General features: G+C 42.6%; 4 protein-coding genes across 5 annotated transcripts; all 4 read right to left on the bottom strand.

The window, feature by feature from the left end:
* Positions 1–9,636: 9,636 nt before the first annotated feature.
* Positions 9,637–10,047, bottom strand: LOC118770900 (histone H3). Its single transcript, XM_036518663.1, has one exon. The coding sequence runs from the start codon at positions 10,045–10,047 to the stop codon at positions 9,637–9,639; it is 411 nt and encodes a 136-aa protein (XP_036374556.1).
* Positions 10,048–10,898: 851 nt separating this feature from the next.
* On the bottom strand, positions 10,899–11,285 carry LOC118771176 (histone H2A-like). The gene has a single exon (XM_036519080.1). The coding sequence runs from the start codon at positions 11,283–11,285 to the stop codon at positions 10,899–10,901; it is 387 nt and encodes a 128-aa protein (XP_036374973.1).
* A 975-nt stretch (positions 11,286–12,260) lies between these two features.
* On the bottom strand, positions 12,261–12,905 carry LOC118771274 (histone H1-like). 2 transcript variants are annotated; one of them, XM_036519222.1, is made up of 2 exons: positions 12,558–12,905; positions 12,261–12,506 (listed from the first exon to the last, which is right to left on the bottom strand). In XM_036519222.1, the coding sequence occupies exons 1-2, from the start codon at positions 12,903–12,905 to the stop codon at positions 12,261–12,263; spliced, it is 594 nt and encodes a 197-aa protein (XP_036375115.1). The 2 variants fall into 2 exon arrangements, with proteins under 2 accessions (XP_036375115.1, XP_036375114.1); XM_036519221.1 differs by having other exon boundaries at positions 12,261–12,905.
* Positions 12,906–16,191: 3,286 nt separating this feature from the next.
* On the bottom strand, positions 16,192–20,725 carry LOC118771160 (cathepsin Z-like). The gene is made up of 6 exons (XM_036519057.1): positions 20,577–20,725; positions 19,946–20,109; positions 19,510–19,689; positions 18,866–19,016; positions 18,123–18,288; positions 16,192–17,726 (listed from the first exon to the last, which is right to left on the bottom strand). The coding sequence occupies exons 1-6, from the start codon at positions 20,723–20,725 to the stop codon at positions 17,613–17,615; spliced, it is 924 nt and encodes a 307-aa protein (XP_036374950.1). The 3' UTR covers positions 16,192–17,612.
* Between the last annotated feature and the right edge of the window lie 1,660 nt (positions 20,726–22,385).

Here is a 22,385-nt window from a genome sequence, read left to right on the forward strand (position 1 = left end):
TGTTCCACAGGAGAGGGGCTTGATAGGATAATCTGGATGTTACAAAGGCGTGGATTAGTTTTTCAGCGTCGTTAATTGATACGATTTTCCTGATTTTAGCAATATTTCTCAGATGGAAGAAGGCAGTCCTAGAGGTGTTAGTTATGTGAGTTTCAAAGGATAGCTCGGGATCAATAACAACACCAAGGTCTTTGATGGCTGCACTCGGGGCAAGGGAGACACCATCAAGGTCCAGTGTGAAATGAGTGAGTTTGCTCCTGATTGAATTTTGGCATATGACCAATATTTCGGTTTTGTCTGGGTTAAGGAGGAGGAAGTTTCAGGCCGTCCAATTCTTTACATCTGTTAGGCAGGCCTCCATGTTTGTAATATTCAGAGGGACATCGGGTTTGACTGATATGTATAACTGAGTGTCATCCGCGTAACAGTGGAAATTAATGTCATGTTTACGGATGATATCGCCAAGAGGCAACATGTATAATGAGAAGAGCAGAGGCCCAAGCACAGATCCTTGAGGTATACCATATCTTACTCTGGAACGAGCAGAGGATTCGTTGTTAATGGAGACAAACTGATATCGTTCTGATAGATAAAACCTAAACCAAGATAGGGCCTGTCCACTTATGACCAACCAGGTTTTCGAGGCGGTCAAGGAGGATACAATGATCGATGGTATCAAAGGCTGCACTTAGGTCTAGTAGCACAAGAAGAGAGATACAGCCATTATCACAGGAGAGTAGAAGGTCGTTGAGCACTTTCAGGAGAGCGGTTTCCGTACTGTGGTGAGGTCTAAATCCGGACTGGAAAACTTCCAAAATGTTGTTAGAGTGTAAAAAGGCACAGAGTTGCTTTGATACTGCTTTTTCCAGAATTTTCGAGAGGAATGGAAGGTTCGAGATGGGCCTATAGTTCGACAGGTCATTGGGATCAAGATTAGGCTTTTTCAGAATAGGCTTGATAGCTGCTACTTTGAAGGGTTGAAGTACGTGTCCAGACATAAGAGAGGCATTGATAAGATTTAATAGTGGTGTGCCAATTGCAGGCAATAGCTGTTTTAGGAAGCCAGTTGGTATGGGGTCAAGTTGGCTGGTAGAGTTATTAGTTGAATTGAGAAGAGAAGAAAAGTCGCCAAATTCAATGGGTATAAAAGAGTCAAAGCGCGAGGCGGGCCTAATAGACATGCCTACATAATCTGGAATGGGACTGGCCAGGCAGGAACCAGAAGTTGATGAGAATTTTTGTATTGTGTCTCTTATCTTTAAGATTTTACTATCAAAGAAGTTCATGAAGTCACTGCTACTATAAATTGCTGGTATGGTAGGGTTAACTGATGCAGGACTCTTGGTTAATCTGTCGATAGTGCTAAACAGGTACCTAGGATTGTCCTTGTTTCTCTCAATAAGAGTAGAGAAATATTTGGATCTGGTAGCTGTGAGGGCATGCTTGTAATTTAGGAGACTTTCCTTCCACGCCAGGAGAAAAACCTGTAATTTGGTGGAGCGCCATTTTCTTTCGAGTTTTCGTGTGGCTTGTTTGAGAGCACGAGTATGGTCGTTATACCAAGGTGCTAGCTTCTTGTCTGTGATTTTCTTCCTTTTGAGGGGAGCAACGGCATCTAGAGTTTTACGCAAAGTAGAGTCGATTCTGTCCGCGAGTAGATTAATTTCAGTTGAGCTAGGGTTTGAACATAAACTAGAGGAGATTTCGTTGTGCAGGTAGTATGATGTAGGGAGCTCGTCGATAAAGGCATTTGCTGTAAGAGAGCAAAACGTGCGCCTGGAAGAAAATCTAGGCTCCGAGTATGTGAAGCACGTTAGTGGTAAATTGAAAGAGATGAGATAGTGGTCGGATAACACAGGATTGTGTGGCATGATTTCCACCTGGTTAATGTCTGCTCCATATGTGAGGACCAAATCAAGAGTATGGTTGCGGTAATGTGTGGGTTTGTCCACAGCTTGATAGAGTCCAATGGATTCGATGATGGACAAAAATGCTGTTCTGAACGGGTCATGTTCATTATCCATATGGACATTAAAGTCGCCTACTATTACAGCTTTTTCTATATTGACAACCAGGTCAGATAGAAAATTGGCAAATTCTGATAAGAAAACACTGTAAGGGCCAGGTGGCCTGTAAACTATAACAAGGGTAAATAGCTGAAATGCAGTCTTGTCAGGATGTGCAAAGCTAAGTACTAATAGTTCAAATGAATGGAAGTTATAACCAGGTTTAAGGGTGGCACAGAGTTTGGAGCTGTGTACAGCAGCAACGCCGCCACCTCTACCAGTAGGTCGAGGGACGTGGTGATTACAATAACTGGGAGGAGTTGATTCGTTGAGAGCAACAAAGTCATTAGGTTTAAGCCATGTGTCAGTCAGGCATAAGATATCAAATTGGTGATCAGTAATCAATTCGTTTATTAATAAAGCTTTAGGTTGTAGCGATCTGATATTTATTAACCCAATTTTAAGGACCATTTGTCTACAGGTAGTACTTTCAGGTTTGTCAGACTTAATTTTTTATCAAATTATCAGCACAAATGCCCCTACTGGATGTTTTTAAGAAGTTTGGGACGGAGGGTCGTGGAACAGACACTGTCTCTATGGGATTTTTAAGTGGTGGTTCCAGGGAAAAAGCAGACATCTGTGTAGGACAGAAAGTCTGCTGCCTGACCTTGGCCCTGATAAGTCAAGGTTTAGTGGAATTCAGACTATGACCCATGTTACTAGAGATGATAGCTGCACCCTCCCTCGAGGGGTGGATGCCATCTCGTTTTAAAAGACCAGGCCTCCCCCAAAACTTGTGCCAATTATCTATAAAACCCACGTTGTTAGAGGGGCACCATTCAGACAACCAACGATTAAGTGACGTTAATCTGCTATAGATCTCATCACCGCGCCGCATGGGGATGGGGCCAGAGAAAATTACTGAATCCGACATTTGTTTGGCAATCCTGCACACCGATTTAATAGTTAACTTTGTTACTTCCGATTGCCTCATGCGAACATCGTTAGCGCCGACGTGAATAACAATTTTTGAGTATTTTGCTTTACTTTTACCTTTAGCTTTAGCCAGCACTTTCAAATTGGCTTCAATGTCGGAAGCTCTGGCTCCAGGAATGCAATTGACTATGGTCGTTGGTGTCTCTACGTTCACGTTTCTAAGAATAGAATCGCCAATAATCAGGGCTCTTTTAACAGGTTTCTCAGCAGGTGTGTTACTGAGGGGGGAGAACCTGTTGGAAACGTGAACCGAGGGTTGGTGGTGCACCGGGGGCTTGCGCTTGCGTCTATTTTCCCGAACCGTAACCCACTCGCCTTGCTGCGAAGGCTCTGCCGGGGTTGAACTAGGGGAAAGGCTAATCGACGCATCCGGTACTGAAAAGGATTCGATAAACTTTTCACTAGCTTTAATCTCGTATAAGGTGCGGATGCGTGCTTCTAATTCTGCTACCTTCTCCGTCAACCTAGCGTTAAGCTCGCATTTAACACAGGTGAAGTTGGTAGTAATGGCGGAGAAGGAATAACTGAACATGTTACACACAGAGCAGGGGAGACAGCGAGAGGGAGGAGAGCTAAGGATTGGAGAAACAGAGCTGCGAGAAGCCATCGTACGTAACTAGTGGCTACTTACGTAGTTTTTGCGAGGGTGTCGAAAAGTAGTGTCGGCGAGTACTCCGGGTTTGGGTCCTGGCTGGGTCCTAACCGATCGGCATCTTGCGTCTGGCGTTCGGGGAACGAGCAACAGGTGAGGAGCAGCAGGTAGCGAGTGAGAGCGAGAGCGTCTGGAGACTAACTGCCCTGTGACTGCCTGTAGTCACCTTTGGCAGGAGTCTGGCCATAACATGTATATCGTGCAACAATAAAACCGAAATCTGCAAACAAACCCTGCAACATAAAGAGATAGGGTCAGTAGAGAAGGTGTTTTTTTTTTTAATAGAAACCCACCAGAAAGGTTACACAATAGGGGACAGGTGGATTCTGAAAAATTGGGTTTTCAGGCTCCTGTGGAAGATGGCGAGTGATTCCGCAGTTCTGATTGGGTGAGGAAGGTCATTCCACCACTGCGGAATGAGGGCAGAAAAAAGACATGGCCGAGTGGAACTGCTGCCAGGTTCCCGAAGTGAGGGGACTGCCAGCTGCCCAGAGGAGGTTGAGCGGAGAGATCTAGTTGGAGTGTATGGAGTGATCAGAGACTGAAGGTAGGACAGGGCAGAGCCTCTTGTGGCCTGGTAAGCCAGTATCAGTGTCTTAAACTGGATGCGGGCTGCTATCGGAAGCCAGTGAAGTGCTGTGAGTAGCGGAGTGACATGAGAATTTTAAGTATCTTGCACTGAATAAAATGCCTAAATTGAAAGGCATGCCTAAGGCTTTTTGGAAGATGCCAGCACATTTAACATTCTGAAATGATAGCAGGGAACAATCAGAACTGTTACAACGGTCTGAATTTAGACCCAAACATTGTATTTTTGCAGCCTAAAATGTTTCACGTTCCTGAAAATGAGTAGTATTACTAATACCGCTTTGAACTTTCAAAACATGCCACAGCGTGTCTTGAAACAGTAGTCATATCACAAATGATTGCTTTAGGAGGACTGAGCCTTGTTTGTGGCCCCTGAATGATTTGTGAACACAGTACTTATGGATATAAGTAATGCCATACTTGTAGAGGTGGAGCAATGCTAGTACTATAGTAGTGGAGATTGTAGTACTTCCAGCTGTGGGAGGGGACTAGATGGGAGATGTATTAGTATAAGGATAATCCCATCTAGTCCCCTCCCACAGCTGGAAGTACTAGTATAGTTCTACCGCTACCTCTAAAATTTGGTTCAAGTTAGTTAAATATTAAACATTTCACAACCCAGATAACTGTATTGCAGATTTTAGACGACTATATTTAGATGACTATCTATCAGCCCTCCTGAGATTTGTAGCAATCAGTGCATCAATCCATAGGACCATCTTGACAAAATGCTTTTGCATGAAAGTGTAAAATTTACTCAACTTACTGCAAACTCTCTGGGTGGAGATTCCAAACTGCTATCCCCCTCTTCCACAGTGTAATAACAGGCCACCATGAATTTAATGCTTCCACCTTGCCTGTCCCATGGATTCAGAGAGGGAGTGTTGACAGGCTGAATGACTCGGAGTGAGTTCTGAAGACAGACCAGCTGTGTCTCTGCTGTGTAGAAGGTACATCAGGACACAGAAGGAAGGACGTCACAGTTCAGCTGTACTGACTCTTATAACTCAATGGATGAAGGTTTCACATTTACAGTTGGCTGTGGCAGAACACCTGAATGCAATAAAACAATACAACAAATTTAGTGTATTTGCATTCCATCATAAAATTCAATATGCACTGTGACTTACATCATGAATATGAAAAATAACAGTTTACAGTGATGGCAGCTCTTCACTTTGAAATGCAGGCAGCAGAAATGTTGCCATTACCGATGTTGCCGATCAGTTCTAAAAGCAAATATTGTTTGTTTTGTGTCCTTAATGGATGCACTGACTGAGTTATTATTCTGTATCTATTTGTGGGTTCCCTCTCTCTTTGTATTCTGATGTGGTGACATTCAGTTTTAAAGCATACTGCATATTGCAAAGTTAGCTATTGCAAAACATTTGGAGAAGCACAACAAAGGTTAGCAAACTGACTGAAATCAGAAACTGCATTTTTTTCTGAACTTTTACACACTGGGATTTCTGCGCAAAGTTAACTAATGAAGTTAACTAAATGGTTAAATAATCTGTGGATGTGTTCAACTGCAACGCAATTGTATGGTACAAAAATAATGATCAATACAAGATGCAATTAAGAGAAGGAAAAGGAATTGCTTACCCAAAACTGTTACTGAATGTCTGTTGCTGTGTAGAGATGAATGCTCAACATGTCATGAATGTACAGTGTAGAAACACTTCAGATTGACTACTGAGATGATTGTTGAAGGAAGGCTTTTCCACTGGAGCAGTTCAGTGCCAGTAAAGTAGTGATCACAGGCTGGGTGTTTGGTGCTCTCTGCAGGTGCTCTGCTGGTGCTATTTTCCCTCTATGTATAAATAACACTGATGCAGAGAGACAGACTGGGGAGCCTCACAGCTCAGCAGCACAGTGTCTCTGTCTCTGATGACAGCAGTGCTCACTCTGATCTGGGCCTGTGGTAGTTCTGTATGAAAATAAAACATAGTATGTATATGATCTCCTTAATCATAAGTCTTATGTACTTACAGCACAACACATTGTTTACATTCACATTTACATTTTTTATTTAGCAGACACTTTTATCCAAAGCGACGTACAAAAGTGCATACAGTAAGTATAGTGACAGTACGGGGACAGGATGTGTACAGTTCCACAATGAGACAGTGGACAAGAAACCAGTACCAACAGTACATTGTTGGTACTGGTTTCTTGCGCTGTAGCTAAGTTCAGCTTACAGAGTACAGTATTGTCTAGGTCAAGTTCTGCTCCCTTCTCTCAAGTTCTTTTCCTTCACCATTGCTGTCCTACAGCAAATTTTGTGTCATCGAAGATGATAAATGTCAGGGGATCCTGATGTAGGCAGCGGGAGATGACATAATACTAGCAGTTCTTCCCTGCTGTTTCTCAACACCTTTTACATTACATTACATTACATTTAGGTCATTTGGCAGACACTTTTATTCAAAAGCGACTTACAAGTGAGGAACAGTAAGCAAGCTACAGTAGTGTAGGAGACCTTGGAGTAAGCTTTAAGTGCAATGTAAACCTAAACCTAACATAAACAACTAAACTCAGCTAAATAAGCCTACAGAAGTAGAAAAGCAAAGAAAACCAAGGTAAACAAGTTGAAAACAAAGGGTTGACAGGCAGAGGAGACAAACAATTAGTGAGAGGAGAAAGAAGTGCGAGACAGAAAGTGCGCGGAGATGGAATTGTGTAAGATTTGTTAGAAGTGTTAGGAGAGGAGGTGCTCTCAGAAGAGGAGGTTCTTGAACATAGAGAGAGACACCCCTGCTCTGATAGCATAAGGTAGCTCGTTCCACCAGCGGGGAACTACATATGAGAATAGTCTGGACTGAGATTGCCATGTGTGCAGGGATGGCAATGCTAGACGACGTTCCTGAGAGGAACGTAACGGCCAAGAAGGAGAGTAAGCCTGTATGATTGAGCTCAGGTATGTCGGAGCAGACCCAGGAGTCACTGTGTAGGCAAGCATGAGAGACTTGAATTTGATACAGGCAGCCACAGGTAGCCAATGGAGCTCAATGAGCAATGGGGTGACATGGGTCCTTTTGGGCTGATTGTAAACCAGACGCCCCATTGCGTTCTGAACCATTTGTAGTGGTTTCACCACACATGCTGGGAGGCCAGCTAGGAGGGCATTGCAATAGATGAGGCGGGAGATAACCACGGCCTGTACCAGAAACTTTCTTTTTTTTAAGTATTCCCCCAAACCTCACATCAGTTTATTGGAAGATTATATTTTCATCTTTCTTATTTAGACCTTTTCTGGTTTTCACTGATATGACTGCGCCTAAAAGTCAATATAAATGGAAAAATTGAAGCTAACTGTTTTATGCACATTACTTACTGTATATATTCTCTCAGAAACAATGTTCCTGCTATATATCTGATTTTTCTGCCTTTACACCACAAACTTGTCAATTAAACAAAGGCTTATTACTGTCTACAATGCACACATATATATTTTAACTTGCATTTCACTTTTTAATGTGAAATGCAAATCTCATGGAGATCTATATCTTTTACCATTTGATATGAAGAAATAATATCCTTTCTCAAAATAATGCCATGTGTCAAAAATGTGGGTGTTAGCAAAGTTAGGCATCGAGCACAGTGCTGATACTAATGTTAAGCATTTGTACTTATCAAGAGCTTCTGCATTTTGAGTGAAATCTTGGATTGATTTCGTTGAAAGAGAAAATATTCAATCAGAGGAGTTATTAAGTCATCTGACAAATGTCTACTAACACAAATCCATAATGAAGATACATACTGTTTGTTCTTTCTTTCTATTAAAGCACAATTCTGAACTAAAGCTAAGAGCAAATTACAGGTACCCAGTTAAAAAACAAGTAATAGCATTAATCAGAAAATATACTCCATTGTACCTGAAAATATACATTGGTTAGGGGCATGAGTAAATGTAAGTCCTGAGTATTTACACATTGGTATGAGTAGATGCTCTCTAATATATAGTGGGATACAGTGTAACATAAAGCAACATTCACACTGAACGTGTTCAAGTGTAGCACTCGTGGCATCTGCCCGACCTCTATATAAGATTATGAATATGCACCTAGTGTCATTTGTGGTCTTGGAGCCCCATCTAATGGCCGCATTCGGGAGCACTGTGAATTATTTTTCTGTAACATTGTTATTTCAATAGGTTAGTACGTAACGCTAATTCTTTATTGTTCTATATGTCTTTCTTTGTAGAAACCACACACACCCACGCAGGTGACAATTTTGTCAATAAACACCTTCAACTGGCAGATCTTTTATTCAGTGATTTGATTGATCACTTCGGTGGTGAACTGAAATCTCAGGAACAAAAGCAGACGAGAGATAGCGACAATGTCAGCCATTCTCTACCGCACACATTGCATGTTCCATACTAGTTCCTTTTACCTGTTTGTTAATATTATGAGTTATTTCACGTCTAACCTGCCGGTTTTGAAGAACCGTTACATAACATTCTTTAGCAGACGCTCTCACCCAGAGCGACTTACATAGGTTACAGTTCTTTACAATATTATCCATTTATACAGCTTGATATTTAGTGACTGACCGAAGAATCGCAAATTAATGTGGTATCCTAATCCTTCGATTTCAGTGTCCTTCATGTGCAGCTGTCGCCCCCCTTTGATCATGAACAAACCAAGGACCGTCGCAATCACACAGTAGCAACACATAAGATACATATTTGTGGTTTCTGTAAATATTCACACTGGACAAGCTGTGGTCCATCGTCTGACAATCGTGCGTTCCCATTCATGGAAAATCCCGTGGACATAGTTTGAATAGATTTGCGTACTGAAAGTGTGTTCAGGGATCGATGTACTCGTCTACTCAGATGAACTGCTATTAGAACAGTATACGTTCCGCAAAGTTTCATCTACATTTGCAATTTACTGGAGCCATTAATAGCACCTGCCACAGTTCATCACAAACCATATCCCAAACGGTCACTCACTGTAAGCTAAAACTGCTGAGTACAGTATTTCAGAAATGCTCTCAGAGCGACAAAGGCAGATTAAAGTCTCCAAGTGGATAAATAAAATAAAGGTTTGACTGAGCCTGCGCAAGGACAGCGATGGCCAACCTACTCTGGAGCGCAGTGAAGAGAGTCAGCGTCAGCTGTTGTCATGTTACGTCGTAAATGGAGAGCACGTCATACTCCCTTCCAAGGCCTTTTAAAAAAATAATGTGCGACTAACACTAAATGTCACTTGATACCTGATCGCGAAGCAATTACAGCACGCAAACGAAGGACAAAACAGAATGCTAGGACCCAGGTGTCGCGATGACCTGAGTAAGCAAATATGGAGAGATCTGCTGTTCTGAGACACTTGTGTGGCTCTTAAAAGAGCCGTTGGATATCCGGTTAGATGGAGTAGACGTATTTTAAGCGCGCTCTCCTCGGATGCGGCGAGCCAGCTGAATGTCCTTGGGCATGATGGTCACCCTTTTGGCGTGGATGGCGCACAGGTTGGTGTCCTCAAACAGGCCAACCAGATAGGCCTCGCTGGCTTCCTGCAGAGCCATGACGGCAGAGCTCTGGAAACGCAAGTCGGTCTTGAAGTCCTGGGCAATTTCTCTCACCAGCCGTTGGAAAGGCAGTTTGCGAATCAGCAACTCGGTAGACTTCTGGTAACGGCGGATCTCTCTCAGAGCCACTGTGCCGGGCCTGTAGCGGTGAGGCTTCTTCACACCGCCTGTTGCAGGCGCGCTCTTACGAGCAGCCTTAGTGGCAAGCTGCTTCCTGGGGGCTTTGCCACCAGTGGATTTACGGGCAGTCTGCTTGGTTCTAGCCATCGCGACGAAACACTTACTTTCTTGACAGAAGAGTAACAACGATACCCTCAGCATATGTTTATAAGGCGTAGCAGGCAAAGGCTGATTGGATGAGCTTATACGGAGCTGTCATTGGTCCGCACTTCAGTTCGTTGTCTGTGGCCATTGGTTCGTTTCTTCATCGTCTCTGCCGCCTAAAATTCAAACATCTCTCTGTCCCCGCCTTCTTTCCCAATCTACTCGCAAAGCTTCCTCACACACAAAGCCCTTTGTTCCATTTTGCTGTTCTCCTCCCTGTCATACTCGTTCACAATAGTGATGGGAATAACAGCTCTTTTGGCTCCGTTCCTTTCCGGAAGCCGTTCAACTCATCGTTCTTTTAGGGGGCGGGGATCACTAGGTTTATCTGCGAAATAATCATATTATATACTACTCTTCGTATTGCCAGACCTAATATCATTGTGTATATATGCTTTACAACGTAACCGCCCTTTGAAAGCGAAAATCACTCTCTCTGAAACCAGTGTCTCTCTCACCAAAGACTTGGATAGGTCGCGACGGTAACATTTTATAAGTTAGTCATTTGAGTTACTTGATAATAATGCCGCTACAGTTCCGCCTAATCACGAGACAACATCAACCCGGATGATCAAGTACACTTTGTATGAGTACGCAGTCATACACATTTTGAAGTCGCTGAAAAGTGCGTGATTCCGTTGAAATGTATTCGGTTGATCAATACGTGGCAACTGCCTTAACGTTGACCGCAGGTACACTCGAGTAAAGAGCGGTTTTGCACATTTTAAAGACACCAGTGGGTGGCCCTTAAAAGAGCCTTTGGGTTCTTGGGGTAGTGGTGGTCGCTGCAGCAATTACTTGCCCTTGACGGCTTTCTCGGTCTTCTTGGGCAGCAGCACAGCCTGGATGTTAGGCAGAACTCCGCCCTGAGCGATAGTGACACCGCCCAGGAGCTTGTTCAGCTCCTCGTCGTTACGCACTGCAAGCTGCAGGTGACGGGGAATGATACGGGTCTTCTTGTTGTCCCGAGCAGCATTACCAGCCAACTCAAGGATCTCAGCCGTCAGATACTCGAGCACGGCCGCCAAGTAGACCGGGGCACCAGCGCCGACGCGCTCGGCGTAGTTTCCTTTGCGGAGCAGTCTGTGAACGCGACCGACCGGGAACTGGAGCCCAGCCCTGGACGAACGTGTCTTGGCCTTAGCCCTGGCTTTGCCACCGGTTTTACCTCTTCCGCTCATGTTTAAGCCTTGCTGCGCTTACTCGACAACTGTCAAATGAAATGACGCAACCAACACTCGCGTGCCTGGGTTATAGCTACAAGAAACGCATTCATTGGATAAGGCTTTGATGGGATTTCATCCAATCAAATCTGAACAGGCCTTTTGTGCGGGCGTTCAACTTTTACAATGTTACCGGTGGAGAATTCAACGTCACTAAAATGTATCCGTACAACAGCCTCCACACTGAGCCATTCATCATTTGCAAACGTATAGCCGACATGAATACAGATATGTATAGTTACACTCGCTTATTGAATATACCACACAAATCGTAAACACAATCTTGAAAGGTGCGATACTTTATTTTTATTATTCTTATTCCTCTTGTACATATTTTTACTTTCTATTTTTTATCATTACTGTACATACTTTTCTCCTTTTATCTATTCTACTTTCATTTCTGTTACTTTGCACAGTCTATGGAGTTGGATCGGTTGTACATTTCAAGTTGTATAATGTTATAACTGTGCATGTGACAAAGTTCTTAATTCTTTTTTCTTGCGTTGTTAGACTACTTAAAAAGGAAAAACCTGTGTTGCTCGTCTGTACTGTTTATTTCCCAAGTGTTTGTGAATTACTTGTGGTGTAGTGATAAATCTTATTTCCCACTCGTGGAATCCATACTGCTACTATTTAACACGATTCAATAATTGATGCTACTGGGACGCTAGGTAAAGCGTGTGCATGTTAGTGCGCACGAAGGTTTGAACAAGACCGAGCTCAATTCTATTTGACATCTGCATATGCAGCTAAAGTGTCTTTAAGGGAGCTGCACGTGTATTCACAGAAATCGAACTGCCTATACAGCACAGTCGCAACTGCAGGCATACAAGCAAAGTAAAGAGCTAAGCAAAACGTGTTTGCGCTTTCACGAAGTTATTTGGGTGGCTCTTAAAAGAGCCTTTGCGGTGCTAGAAATGAGCTTTCAAGTGTTCACTTTTTCTTGGGAGCCGCTTTCTTGGCTTTGGTGGTCTTGGGTTTGGCCACCTTGGGCTTGGCTGCCTTGGCTTTCTTGGGACTCTTGGTCGCCTTCTTGGCTGCTGCCGGCTTCTTGGCTTTCTTGGGGCTCTTCGTGGCCTTCTTGGGTGCAGCGGGCTTTTTCGCCTTCTTCGGCGACTTCTTGGCCGCGGCAGGCTTCTTTGAGGCGGCGGGCTTCTTTGCCGCTGCCTTCTTGGGCTTCTTGGCAGCAGCGGGTTTCTTGGCGGCCGGCTTCTTCGCTTTCGGAGCTACTTTCTTAGCAGGCTTCTTTTTCGCAGCCTCGGCTTGCTTTTTGTTGAGTTTGAAAGAGCCAGATGCACCGGTTCCTTTAGTCTGCAGCAGGGTGCCTTTGGTTACCAGGCTCCTGAGTGCCAGCTTAACACGGGAGTTGTTCTTCTCCACATCGTATCCGCCGGCCGCCAGAGCTTTCTTCAGGGCGGCGAGGGACACTCCGCTCCTCTCTTTGGAGGCGGACACGGCCTTGACGATCAATTCTCCAACGCTGGGGCCCGATTTCCTGGGTTTGCTTGCTGCTTTCTTTTTAGGAGCCTTAGCCGGGGCGGCGGCAGCAGCGGCGGGAGCTGGTGCGACTTCAGCCATGATCCTCTAGTTCGGATTTCTTGGTTAACACGTACACAAGACGTAGCTCAATCTGATTCAGAACTGTTTCCCAACCAGGGGGTTGGCCTTACTTAAACCTAACATGAGAACCGTGTAGACTCAACCCCTCGGCAATGATTCGGTGCTCCCGACAACCTTGTCCGATTGTGTTTTCTCGTCGTGAAAATCAGTCAAATAATCAACCTTGCAATTGTACACCCGGTGAAAAAGCACAGAATAATGACGGAAAGCCTTTCCGCTCGCATCACAACCCTTCGTGTTACGGAGTTCTGCTATATTTTAGTGTGACGTGCCCAAAACCTAGTCGCTTTGCGGGGAGACGGAACCGTTCACATTGCTTTTCGTGCAGATTTTCACACTTAAAACGGCTAAAACATTTGCTGCAGGTTGATATCGCGTGTTATCCATTCACGCAAGACCCGTGCGCATCTCGAAAAGACGATGCCAGTCGTTTCTTAACCGAGCATGAGTTTTAATTCGGACTCCTTTTATGCCAGTTAAAGCACACATGAGACCGTGTTTCATCTTCGCTGCCCTTGGGTGAGATTTTGATCACTGCCGTCCTCTGCCTCTCTGTAGTCGTGCCCGCGTATGTTATCGGGGGTTTTTACTTTTTTGGGGGCATACAACAAAAACTATTTTTGTCTGGTTGCCTTTCAACGTTGCCATTGATGAAAACCAGGTCGCAGCATGATATTACACTATTTTCATCTAGCAGGCGCTCTTATTCAGAACGGTGTACAGTTTTATTTATTTGTAGGCCTACAGTTGGATATTTACTGAGGTAACTGTGGGTTAAGTACCTTGTGCAAGGGTACAACAGGAGTGCCCCGGTGGGATTCGAATCAGCAACCTTTTGGTTATGATCCTTGCTCCTTACCACAACACCACACTGCTGTGATTACTTTAGTTCCTGATATCCGTCTCTCTACCCATACATGTGTGTGGGAGTGAGAGAGAATGAGAGAGAGTACTGAAAAATACTGGAACTCCATCTGAAGTCATGCATGTATGTGTGCTCATGCGTGTATGTCTGTGCATTAGTACATATTTACTTGTGAGAGAGAAAGAGAGGAGGAGGTGGAAGAAAAAAAAGATATCAAGAGAAAATGGCCCCAGGTTCGTTACCCTTCTTTATAGTTGCCATAAATCATTTTTTGAGTCTTCAATTTGTCTCTTAATGATTTTTAAATGCCTGGTCATAAAAGACCCAAAAGACAATCTTTGTACCTTGATGGTATACAGCTTTTATAAAAAATTCACTTTTTCTAATGGAAGGGGCACTCCAGGAAAGGTCAACTTAATGTAGGGGGTTTTCTCTGCTGTTGAATTCAGAAAGGGATCAATTTTGACCCCCAAGACAAGACAATCCTTGAGGCATACTGGGTTGGTACATGCCTTCAGTTCAGAAGGACATCAAAACAAGTTGTGCTTCACACCCTGCAGGTGACCAGTTGGAATGTATGTATTCAAATGGCAGGTGTCAAAAAGGGCATTCAAAACGTTTCGATATTTATGAGCCGGAGCCCCTGCATCTACAGCTGAGTTTCTCGGACCTAAAGGATGGAAACGATGTCGTGTGCATGTCGCAAATCTGAATATAAATCTCACTCGCACAAGTGAATAAGGGATATGTGGCCAGATTGGATAGTTTTTCCAATTATTGTTGTATTAATATAGTAGTTGAAGTGTGAATCTAGATCTTATTTTCCAAGTCAATACAATAGGCAGTTTTGCAGGACCGCTAACTACTCACTTCAGAACCAGAGAAGAGCTCTCAAAGAACGACGTGCCGCTAGAGGGCGCAGGTTGCCAATTTTCTCTCGCAGAGATCGTGAACTTAACAAGTCTGCCTGAGCCGCCCCCGAGAGTGATATCGCTGAGAAACCAAATGAATGTTAGCTATTAGCAACAGCAGTTACTTACTTCCTGCCATAAGTAACATTAGCAACAGCAGACAGTGTGTGGTACAAAACGTAGGCTTTGTACCAGTTTATTCAAAACTGATAAAAATGTCAGCCAGAACACTCAATGAGTCATGTCCAGCCATGTCATTGTCTAGCCACATAAAGATCAGTTTTGTTGCACAAAGCTTTACCTTTATTCATTTGGCAGATGCTTTTATCCAAAGCGACTTACATAGGTTATAGTTCTTTACAATGTTATCCATTTATACAGCCGGATATTTACTGAGGCAACTGTGGGTTAAGTACCTTGCCCAAGGGTACAACAGCAGTGTCCCAGCGGGGATCGAACTGGCAACCTTTCGGTTACGAGTCCTGCTCCTTAACCACTATGCTACACTGCCGCCCCAAAAAAGATATGTCAAAAGCTTGTTTTTTGCAGTTAATGGGTAGCATATTTTTTTCCTAACCACATCGATCGCAAAGCCGTCCCATAAATCTTCCATGAAACCCTCCAGGCGAAAGAGGTACAGTAGTTGCCAGGAACATGATTCCAGTTGTGTATTAAGGTTTTTGTTGCTGACAAACTCACAATTACTAAATTGGTTTCATTTTGACTTGAGCCATTTTAAGTTACACACTAGGAGAAAGTGTGTTATTCTTATTTCTTGTCTCACCTTGACATATACATTTGAAGCAAAGACTGGCCATCACAGCGCTGCTGGGCTACAACTGACAAATGTAAGTGCAGACATTACATTGTTCAAATGAGAGTAGATCTTGAAGAGTCCAGACATGGCATAATACAGGATCATATCAAAAACACAATTCACATGATCACTTATCATATCACTTTTTATCACTTATCAAATTTAAACATTATTTTCAACATCAACAAATTAAAAAAAAATTAAAACAAATTAGTGGCACAGAAGAAATACTACTGTCCATTATACACAGTCAACTGACACAGAAGCCAGTAATATTTTTATTGATTTTAGTGCCCTCTACTGGTAATATTGAGCACACCCTTTCATTTATTCAAGCCCTTATTGCTAATTGAACAAAGCGGTTTAAGACACATGAACAAAAACCATACTGAAATTTTTATTGCGGTTACATTTAATAAAATCATGAATTTATGCCTCAACTCATCAACAAACATGGGAAACATAAAAAATGAGAATAGGATATTGGCACTCTTTCCACTGTGTTCATAATAATTATGGCACTACAAATATAATCAGTTCTACAAAATAGCTTTCATCCAAATGCAACAATAATTTTTAAAGAAAACCAGTTTCAGTGGTTTCATTTAATTTTAATATAGTCATCTAAAATCTGCAATACATTTATCTGGGTTGTGAAATGTTTAAGATTTAACTAACTTGAACCAAATTTTAGAGATAGAGGTAGAACTGTACTACTACTATAGTAGTGGAGGTTGTAGTACTTCCAGCTGTGGGAGGGGACTAGATGGGAGGAGGGGCATTTTGTTTCATTTTTCCTTGTATCCTTGTATTCCTTATACTAATACATCTCCCCAGCACTGCTACTAGTACTAGTATAGTTCTACCTCTACAACTATAATATTACTTATATCCATAAGTACTGTGTTCACTAATCATTCAGGGGCCACAAACAAGGCTCAGTCCTCCTAAAGCAAACATTTGTGATATGACTACTGTTTCAAGACACAATGTGGCACGTTTTGATAGTTCAAAGCGGTATTAGTAATACTACTCATTTTCAGGAACATGAAACATTTTAGGCTGCAAAAATACAATGTTTGGGTCTAAATTCAGACAGTTGTAACAGTTCTGATTGTTCCCTGCTATCATTTCAGAATGTTTAATGTGCTGGCATCTTCCAAAAAGCCTTAGGCGAGCCTTTCAATTTAGGCATTTTATTCAGTGCAAGATACTTAAAATCTACACTAACAGCTGCTTCGGAGATGAGTGATATATCCTCTTCATGACCAAAAATAAAAATCAGTGAACTTTACTAGTAAAGAACGCAAGAAAATAACAATGATGATTTGATCGCTAATATCATCCGATTGTTCAGACACACACACTCATTTTGTGCAATATTGCTCTGTTAAGAACATTACAGGCATCCCAACCACCTAAAGTGCTGTAACTTCAGTGGACTTCCATGCTTTCATTCATTGCTACTGGAAAGCATTTCCTCACTGACACAGTAGAAAAGTGTTCCAGGACAAGCGATCCTGCACACACTGTGTAAAGATCGAGGCCAAGTTTGTTTCAGTGTTTTCCCTCGGACAGATCAGACCATACAGAGAAGAGGAGGGGGGCCCTGGTGAATGCTGGATAATTTCTACCGCTTCTATGTATGGTTTGTATTTTTCTGCCACTTGTCATGCTGACTACACCACTCCACCATTTTGATTGTGCCTTCCATAGAACAGCAATCGTAAAACCTATCTGTAATTTAAAAGCAGAATTTGATTGAAATAGTGCAGCATGTTGTTGGCCCAGCATGAGCCAGCCAACTTGGTATGCTATATGCAGATGTGCTCTTGTTGTTCCACACTAATAATATTATACAATCACTCCACACTGATAATATTCTCTGCCCCAACCATAACTCATCCGCTAAAAGACAAATGTCCATAGCAAGAATTTCTGCATTGCTGCCTTGTCCTCCACCTTCCAATATTTACCCTGCTCCTGTTTCCATTCAAGCTCTCTTCACTGGTTCGGGAAGTCAGTGACAGGAGGCAGATTATACCATCCAGGAGGAAGTGGGCTGTACCATTCTATGGCACAATGGGGTCACCATATGCACAGCTTTTCTCTATGGCCAGGTTGTACCAGTTACCTTTTCCATCTTTATATGTACTGGTGACGATTCTCGCCCACCCATCTTCTCCCTAGAAATCACATTTTAAAACAGTTGGCAGAAGTACGAAATCCAGTCAAATAGTTTTTCCATGACATGTCTTTTAAATATACCAAGAATCCTGTACTTGTACTTGTACAGATCTTAACTGAATCAATATGTGGTTTGCCGGTGGTGAAAGTTTCACTGAAAGTTTCACTTTCAGCAGTGCAAACCCTACCTACAAACCGCTCCTAGCCCAGTGTAATACGAAGCCAATTTGTTCTGCCGATATAGGTTCCTGGTCATATTTGGCTGAGGACACAGCTGGGCTCACACCTGGGCTTAACCTACAACTTAGCTGACTGAGCCACTCAGCAGCCTTTATTCACGACATTTTAATAGTTGATTGTGCTTTTCCTTCAGAGGAACAGGGAATCAGACTAACCCACGGCTGCCCCCAGGAGTTCCTCACGATCCAGTACTCGGTCCCATCCTCCGCCACGCCCCACCCAGCCACGGACACGATGTGGTTCATGAGGGGCAGCGGGTGGAACTCCGCAAACACTCCACCGCCGTAGGACTCCAGGCCCTCGGTGGCCATGATGCCACAGCTGAAGTAGAGTCACAACGAGCACATATCAGTGCAAAGACTAATGCAGCTTTATGGGAGTCAACATTTCAAATTGAGGAAAATGTTATACATTACTTCAAATATATTCTACAACAGAAATGTGGTTGCAAGTGCCTGACATGCTTTGAAATGAATTAATAAACAAAAGAACATGTCTGAAATGTGCATATTTCTCTTCTGTATGCGTACATAATCCAAACAATAACCTAGTTCTGTAGACTCAGCTCTGTTGAGATTGGTCCTTATGAAGTAACATCACACAAATAACAGACAAATAACAGAAGGACTGGATCACTAAACATAGCAATTTTGAGCTGTAAACTGCTGATGTGCAACTGAGGAGGCTTCAGATTGTATTGCAGTGGTTACACCCATCAGACAGGATAAGCTTTACAGCAGTACATTACAACCTTGCTAAGAGGCCTAACATTTTAACAAAGTGGTAATCAACCGGGATACCAGAATTTTATTCTTCAAAAACAGATACGACTTATCAAAAAGTGGTAGGTAACAATAAATCGAATTATCCTGTTGGTCCGAAGTGGTGCGATCCTCACCTTATGGGCCCATTGGCGTAAATCTCTGCCTTCATTTTCTCAAGCCCTGACACCTCTCCATAGTCTCCCACTCTCCACAGGGTGTAATTCTTTACCACACTGCAGGACCCAAAGAATGAGCAGGTCCCACACTGATTGAAGGGCTTGCAAGCTGTATTCACACATAACATGGACAGACTGGTGGAACATCTGTGGAATTAGCAGCTCACATGGTTGAAACACGCAAAAAACCATCTAAAAGCATAAAGCAACCAAACATTGTGGCTTTATCTGTAACCCCAAAAATGCTGAGAGTGTGTTCAACATGCTGATACCTGACAGTGTATAGATATAATTTCTGTCATACTATTATATGGTTGGATTAGCAACAGAAGAACTTAACCTTTGAATTCACCTGAGAGCTTAGTCTGCCAAACAGGCAGAATACACTTTAAATATATGCAGCCATGTAGTTAATGCTGTAAACACTGAACACTGCTATCTTGACAGCAATGTCAGTGGAGCACACAGAATGTAATTGATAGGGACACAGTAGCCTTCCTCTGTACAGTTACCAGTTATTTGTAAATAGCAGTGTAGGGTACAGCTAACCAGAAAAGAAAATCATGCACTGAAACAACTTGATCTGAGAGAAGATGGAATACCTTGGTTTCTAGCCTGATAGTTGTTGCACGTTTCATCGGGAATGCCAAATCTGTGTGCATAGGCATACACCATCAAATGGTCTCCTCCGAAGCAAGACCCAGCCTTTCCACAGTCAATCACATTCTGAACAGACAGGTACGCTGACGGCCATGCGCCTTTTCTCTTGATGTTGATGCGGTCTTAAAAAAGAAAAAAGAAAGCACCCAATCGAATTTCCCTCCAAAGTATCTCATTGTCATCTGTTACATTAATTTCTTCATGACACAGGTGGTGTTTTAATTGGACATGGTAGTATGACATTTTGCATGTAATGTACACTCTCCTCTAACTGCTGAAATTACCAGTTTCATTAGTGATTAATTAATAAGTGGCCAGTGAGCATTGTGCGCACAGTGAAGAGCACCATGACCTGCTTCAGAGAGAACTCTCTTGCACCTGCTAGAGCACTGGTGGCCCCCATGGCCCAACACGAGCCGCAGTATTGCGGGATGTGCTGGTTGCGCGTGGCGCTGACGTAGTTTCGGCCATCCACGTTCCGCCAGTCCCACGCGGACGGCAGCTCAGAGACGTTCAGGTATTCATGCGGTCTGTAGTAGGTCCTTAAATTAAAACGCGGACAAGACAATTCATAAGAAGAGGAAACCCCACCCTCCATACAGCAAATGTCACTTTTGGTTTCTTGTCTGAAAACTGAGACTCGTTCGAAGAAAAACGCGGCTCGTTTTCATTGTGTTGTTATTGGCTGCGTGCCACCCAAGTCGGCTTTCGGTTGATCACGAGGTGGCATCCAAAGATTTCAACAGTGAGTTATTAATGTTAGCTAGCTACATCTCAACGGGCGGAAACAGAGTTCCTTCACGATACGCATAATAGCTTGCTAATCGCGAGGCTGCATATTGTTACAATTGTTACAACATTTTAAAAACAGTCTACTCTTGCTGGCGTGGAATTATCGTTAGGCGACAAGATTAGCTAGCAAGCTTGCAATCAGTCTGTAAAAACGCTTAGCCTCATTCCACTGTAGCATACACGTTTAGATTTATTTTAAAGGACTGACAGCGCATACTTAACAAACGCGGGTCTTTCATCCTTCATAGGTTTGTAACAGGGACTGGTGACTTTATTAAAATCGCCTACGACAAAGTCCAATACAAACGCTGAGAAGAAAACAATTTTAACAGACGCCATCGTGGTAGTCATGTGATACAAACACATACGCTCGTGGTCAGGACGCATGCGCAATGCAAGCACAGATGCTTGTGGTCAAGGCGCATGCACAATGATGACAACGGTCGACCAACGCTGTTGAGTTTTGACCAGTGAGCTCACTAAATATGCCAGTGTTTTCAATATATATATATATATTACTATTGAATTTATGATGATGCCACCATTTATTTATTGTGATTACTGCACGTTTATTGGACCCATTGAAATCATTTTGATTTAATTATTTGTTGTTTTTTCAAGCATGAAGCTGAAGTCAGGGTGACATGTCTCAAATAATAATAGTAATTTAGAAATTTTCAAATATATCTGTAGATTATTTGCTTCTTGCATCGTTTCCTTTCAAAAATACAGTTGCTGTCATAATTATTGACCGTCAGCAATGTCGTGCACCCAATCAAATACATTTTTCTTTGCCTTTTAACCTGGCTTGTTATACAGCAACACACAGAAATAACATGGGAGTACATGTTGACTTTCAGATGCTTTTCAAAGTTAGTTACTTCCCATTACTTTTCAAGTAGTTTTGATCCTAACCCACGTGGAACAGGTGAATAAACCTATTTCAAACGCCAGACTAACGGAAGAAAAACAACAGTTGCCTTTTTGATTACGTTTCTTCTTCAAATATTAATGAGTCATCGACTACATTAGCAGGAGACCCTTAATCATAAAAGTATGTCTTGATAGTGTTTACTGCAGGGAGACAGATGGTCCCCGTTATAGAATAGCGGATTTGTCATATACATTATTCATCCTTACGTGGATATGTCATTATGGCCGCTTCCCCTTTCACTTTTTATGATTGAGTGGATGGGCTACTCAAGCACAGTCCCATCCTCTGAACAACAGAGGGATCGATAAGCGCAAGCCGGAGGCAGAGTTACTGGTTTGCGGAGTAACGAGCCCACGATGTCAACCAGAAGGACCTTGGTTGTCTCTGAAGTAAACTCTGGGGACCAATGGCGCTGTATGTGCTTATTCCATCAGCTCACCTGTTATTTAAGTTTGTGTTGGTTAACAAAATATAGACATCCTTACTTGCGAGATCATTTGACACTAAAGAGTACTAAATAATAATAATAATAATAATAATAATAATAAAAACCTGGCAAGGTCAGTATAGAGAGTAATGGCTTTAATGTAGGACTTTGGAGGCACAAGTTTTGGGTTCAAATCAATAGTGTTGTTGTACTCTTGAACAGGGCACTTTATCTCAAGTGCTCTCGTATAAATCCAGCTATATAAATGAGTAATTGAACGAACGCGTATGATATAGAACTGTGACGCCCAAATTTGTTGCTGGACGTATGTGTACGATTACTTAAAATTCATTTCACAGTTTGGTAAAGCATAAAAACAATCTGCAATGCAATTTAACTAATCGGGGTGGTACCGATAACGAAATTATAAAAAAATGCACACACAGTGTAATTAATTTTCATGCCTATAGGGGGCACTGCTGGAATGCAGTAATGTGACTATGTTGCGCTTGGTTATACCAATGCAACAGTTTTTTCCCTGATTTTTTTCTACTTCAGTGGCTTTCGTTTTATGGTTTCATCTCATTACAAGAACACATACAATGTAATAAATCTTGGACAGCGATCTACATATAAAATAATGTGTTTTCCTGTTTCATTAAAAG

The sequence above is a fragment of the Megalops cyprinoides genome, chromosome 24, assembly GCF_013368585.1.
Source record: "Megalops cyprinoides isolate fMegCyp1 chromosome 24, fMegCyp1.pri, whole genome shotgun sequence".
NCBI lineage: Eukaryota > Metazoa > Chordata > Actinopteri > Elopiformes > Megalopidae > Megalops > Megalops cyprinoides.

Bases quoted from the DNA above. Each gene is read 5' to 3' on its own strand.
- LOC118770900 (XM_036518663.1), bottom strand. From the start codon at position 10,047: ATGGCTAGAACCAAGCAGACTGCCCGTAAATCCACTGGTGGCAAAGCC.
- LOC118771176 (XM_036519080.1), bottom strand. From the start codon at position 11,285: ATGAGCGGAAGAGGTAAAACCGGTGGCAAAGCCAGGGCTAAGGCCAAG.
- LOC118771274 (XM_036519221.1), bottom strand. From the start codon at position 12,905: ATGGCTGAAGTCGCACCAGCTCCCGCCGCTGCTGCCGCCGCCCCGGCT.
- LOC118771160 (XM_036519057.1), bottom strand. From the start codon at position 20,725: ATGTGTTTGTATCACATGACTACCACGATGGCGTCTGTTAAAATTGTT. The intron at 20,110-20,576 runs GTATGCGCTGTC...TTTTAATTTAAG, and splicing joins GAAAGACCCGCGTTTGTTAA to GACCTACTACAGACCGCATG. The intron at 18,289-18,865 runs GTGAGGATCGCA...ACTCTACTTCAG, and splicing joins TACGCCAATGGGCCCATAAG to CTGTGGCATCATGGCCACCG.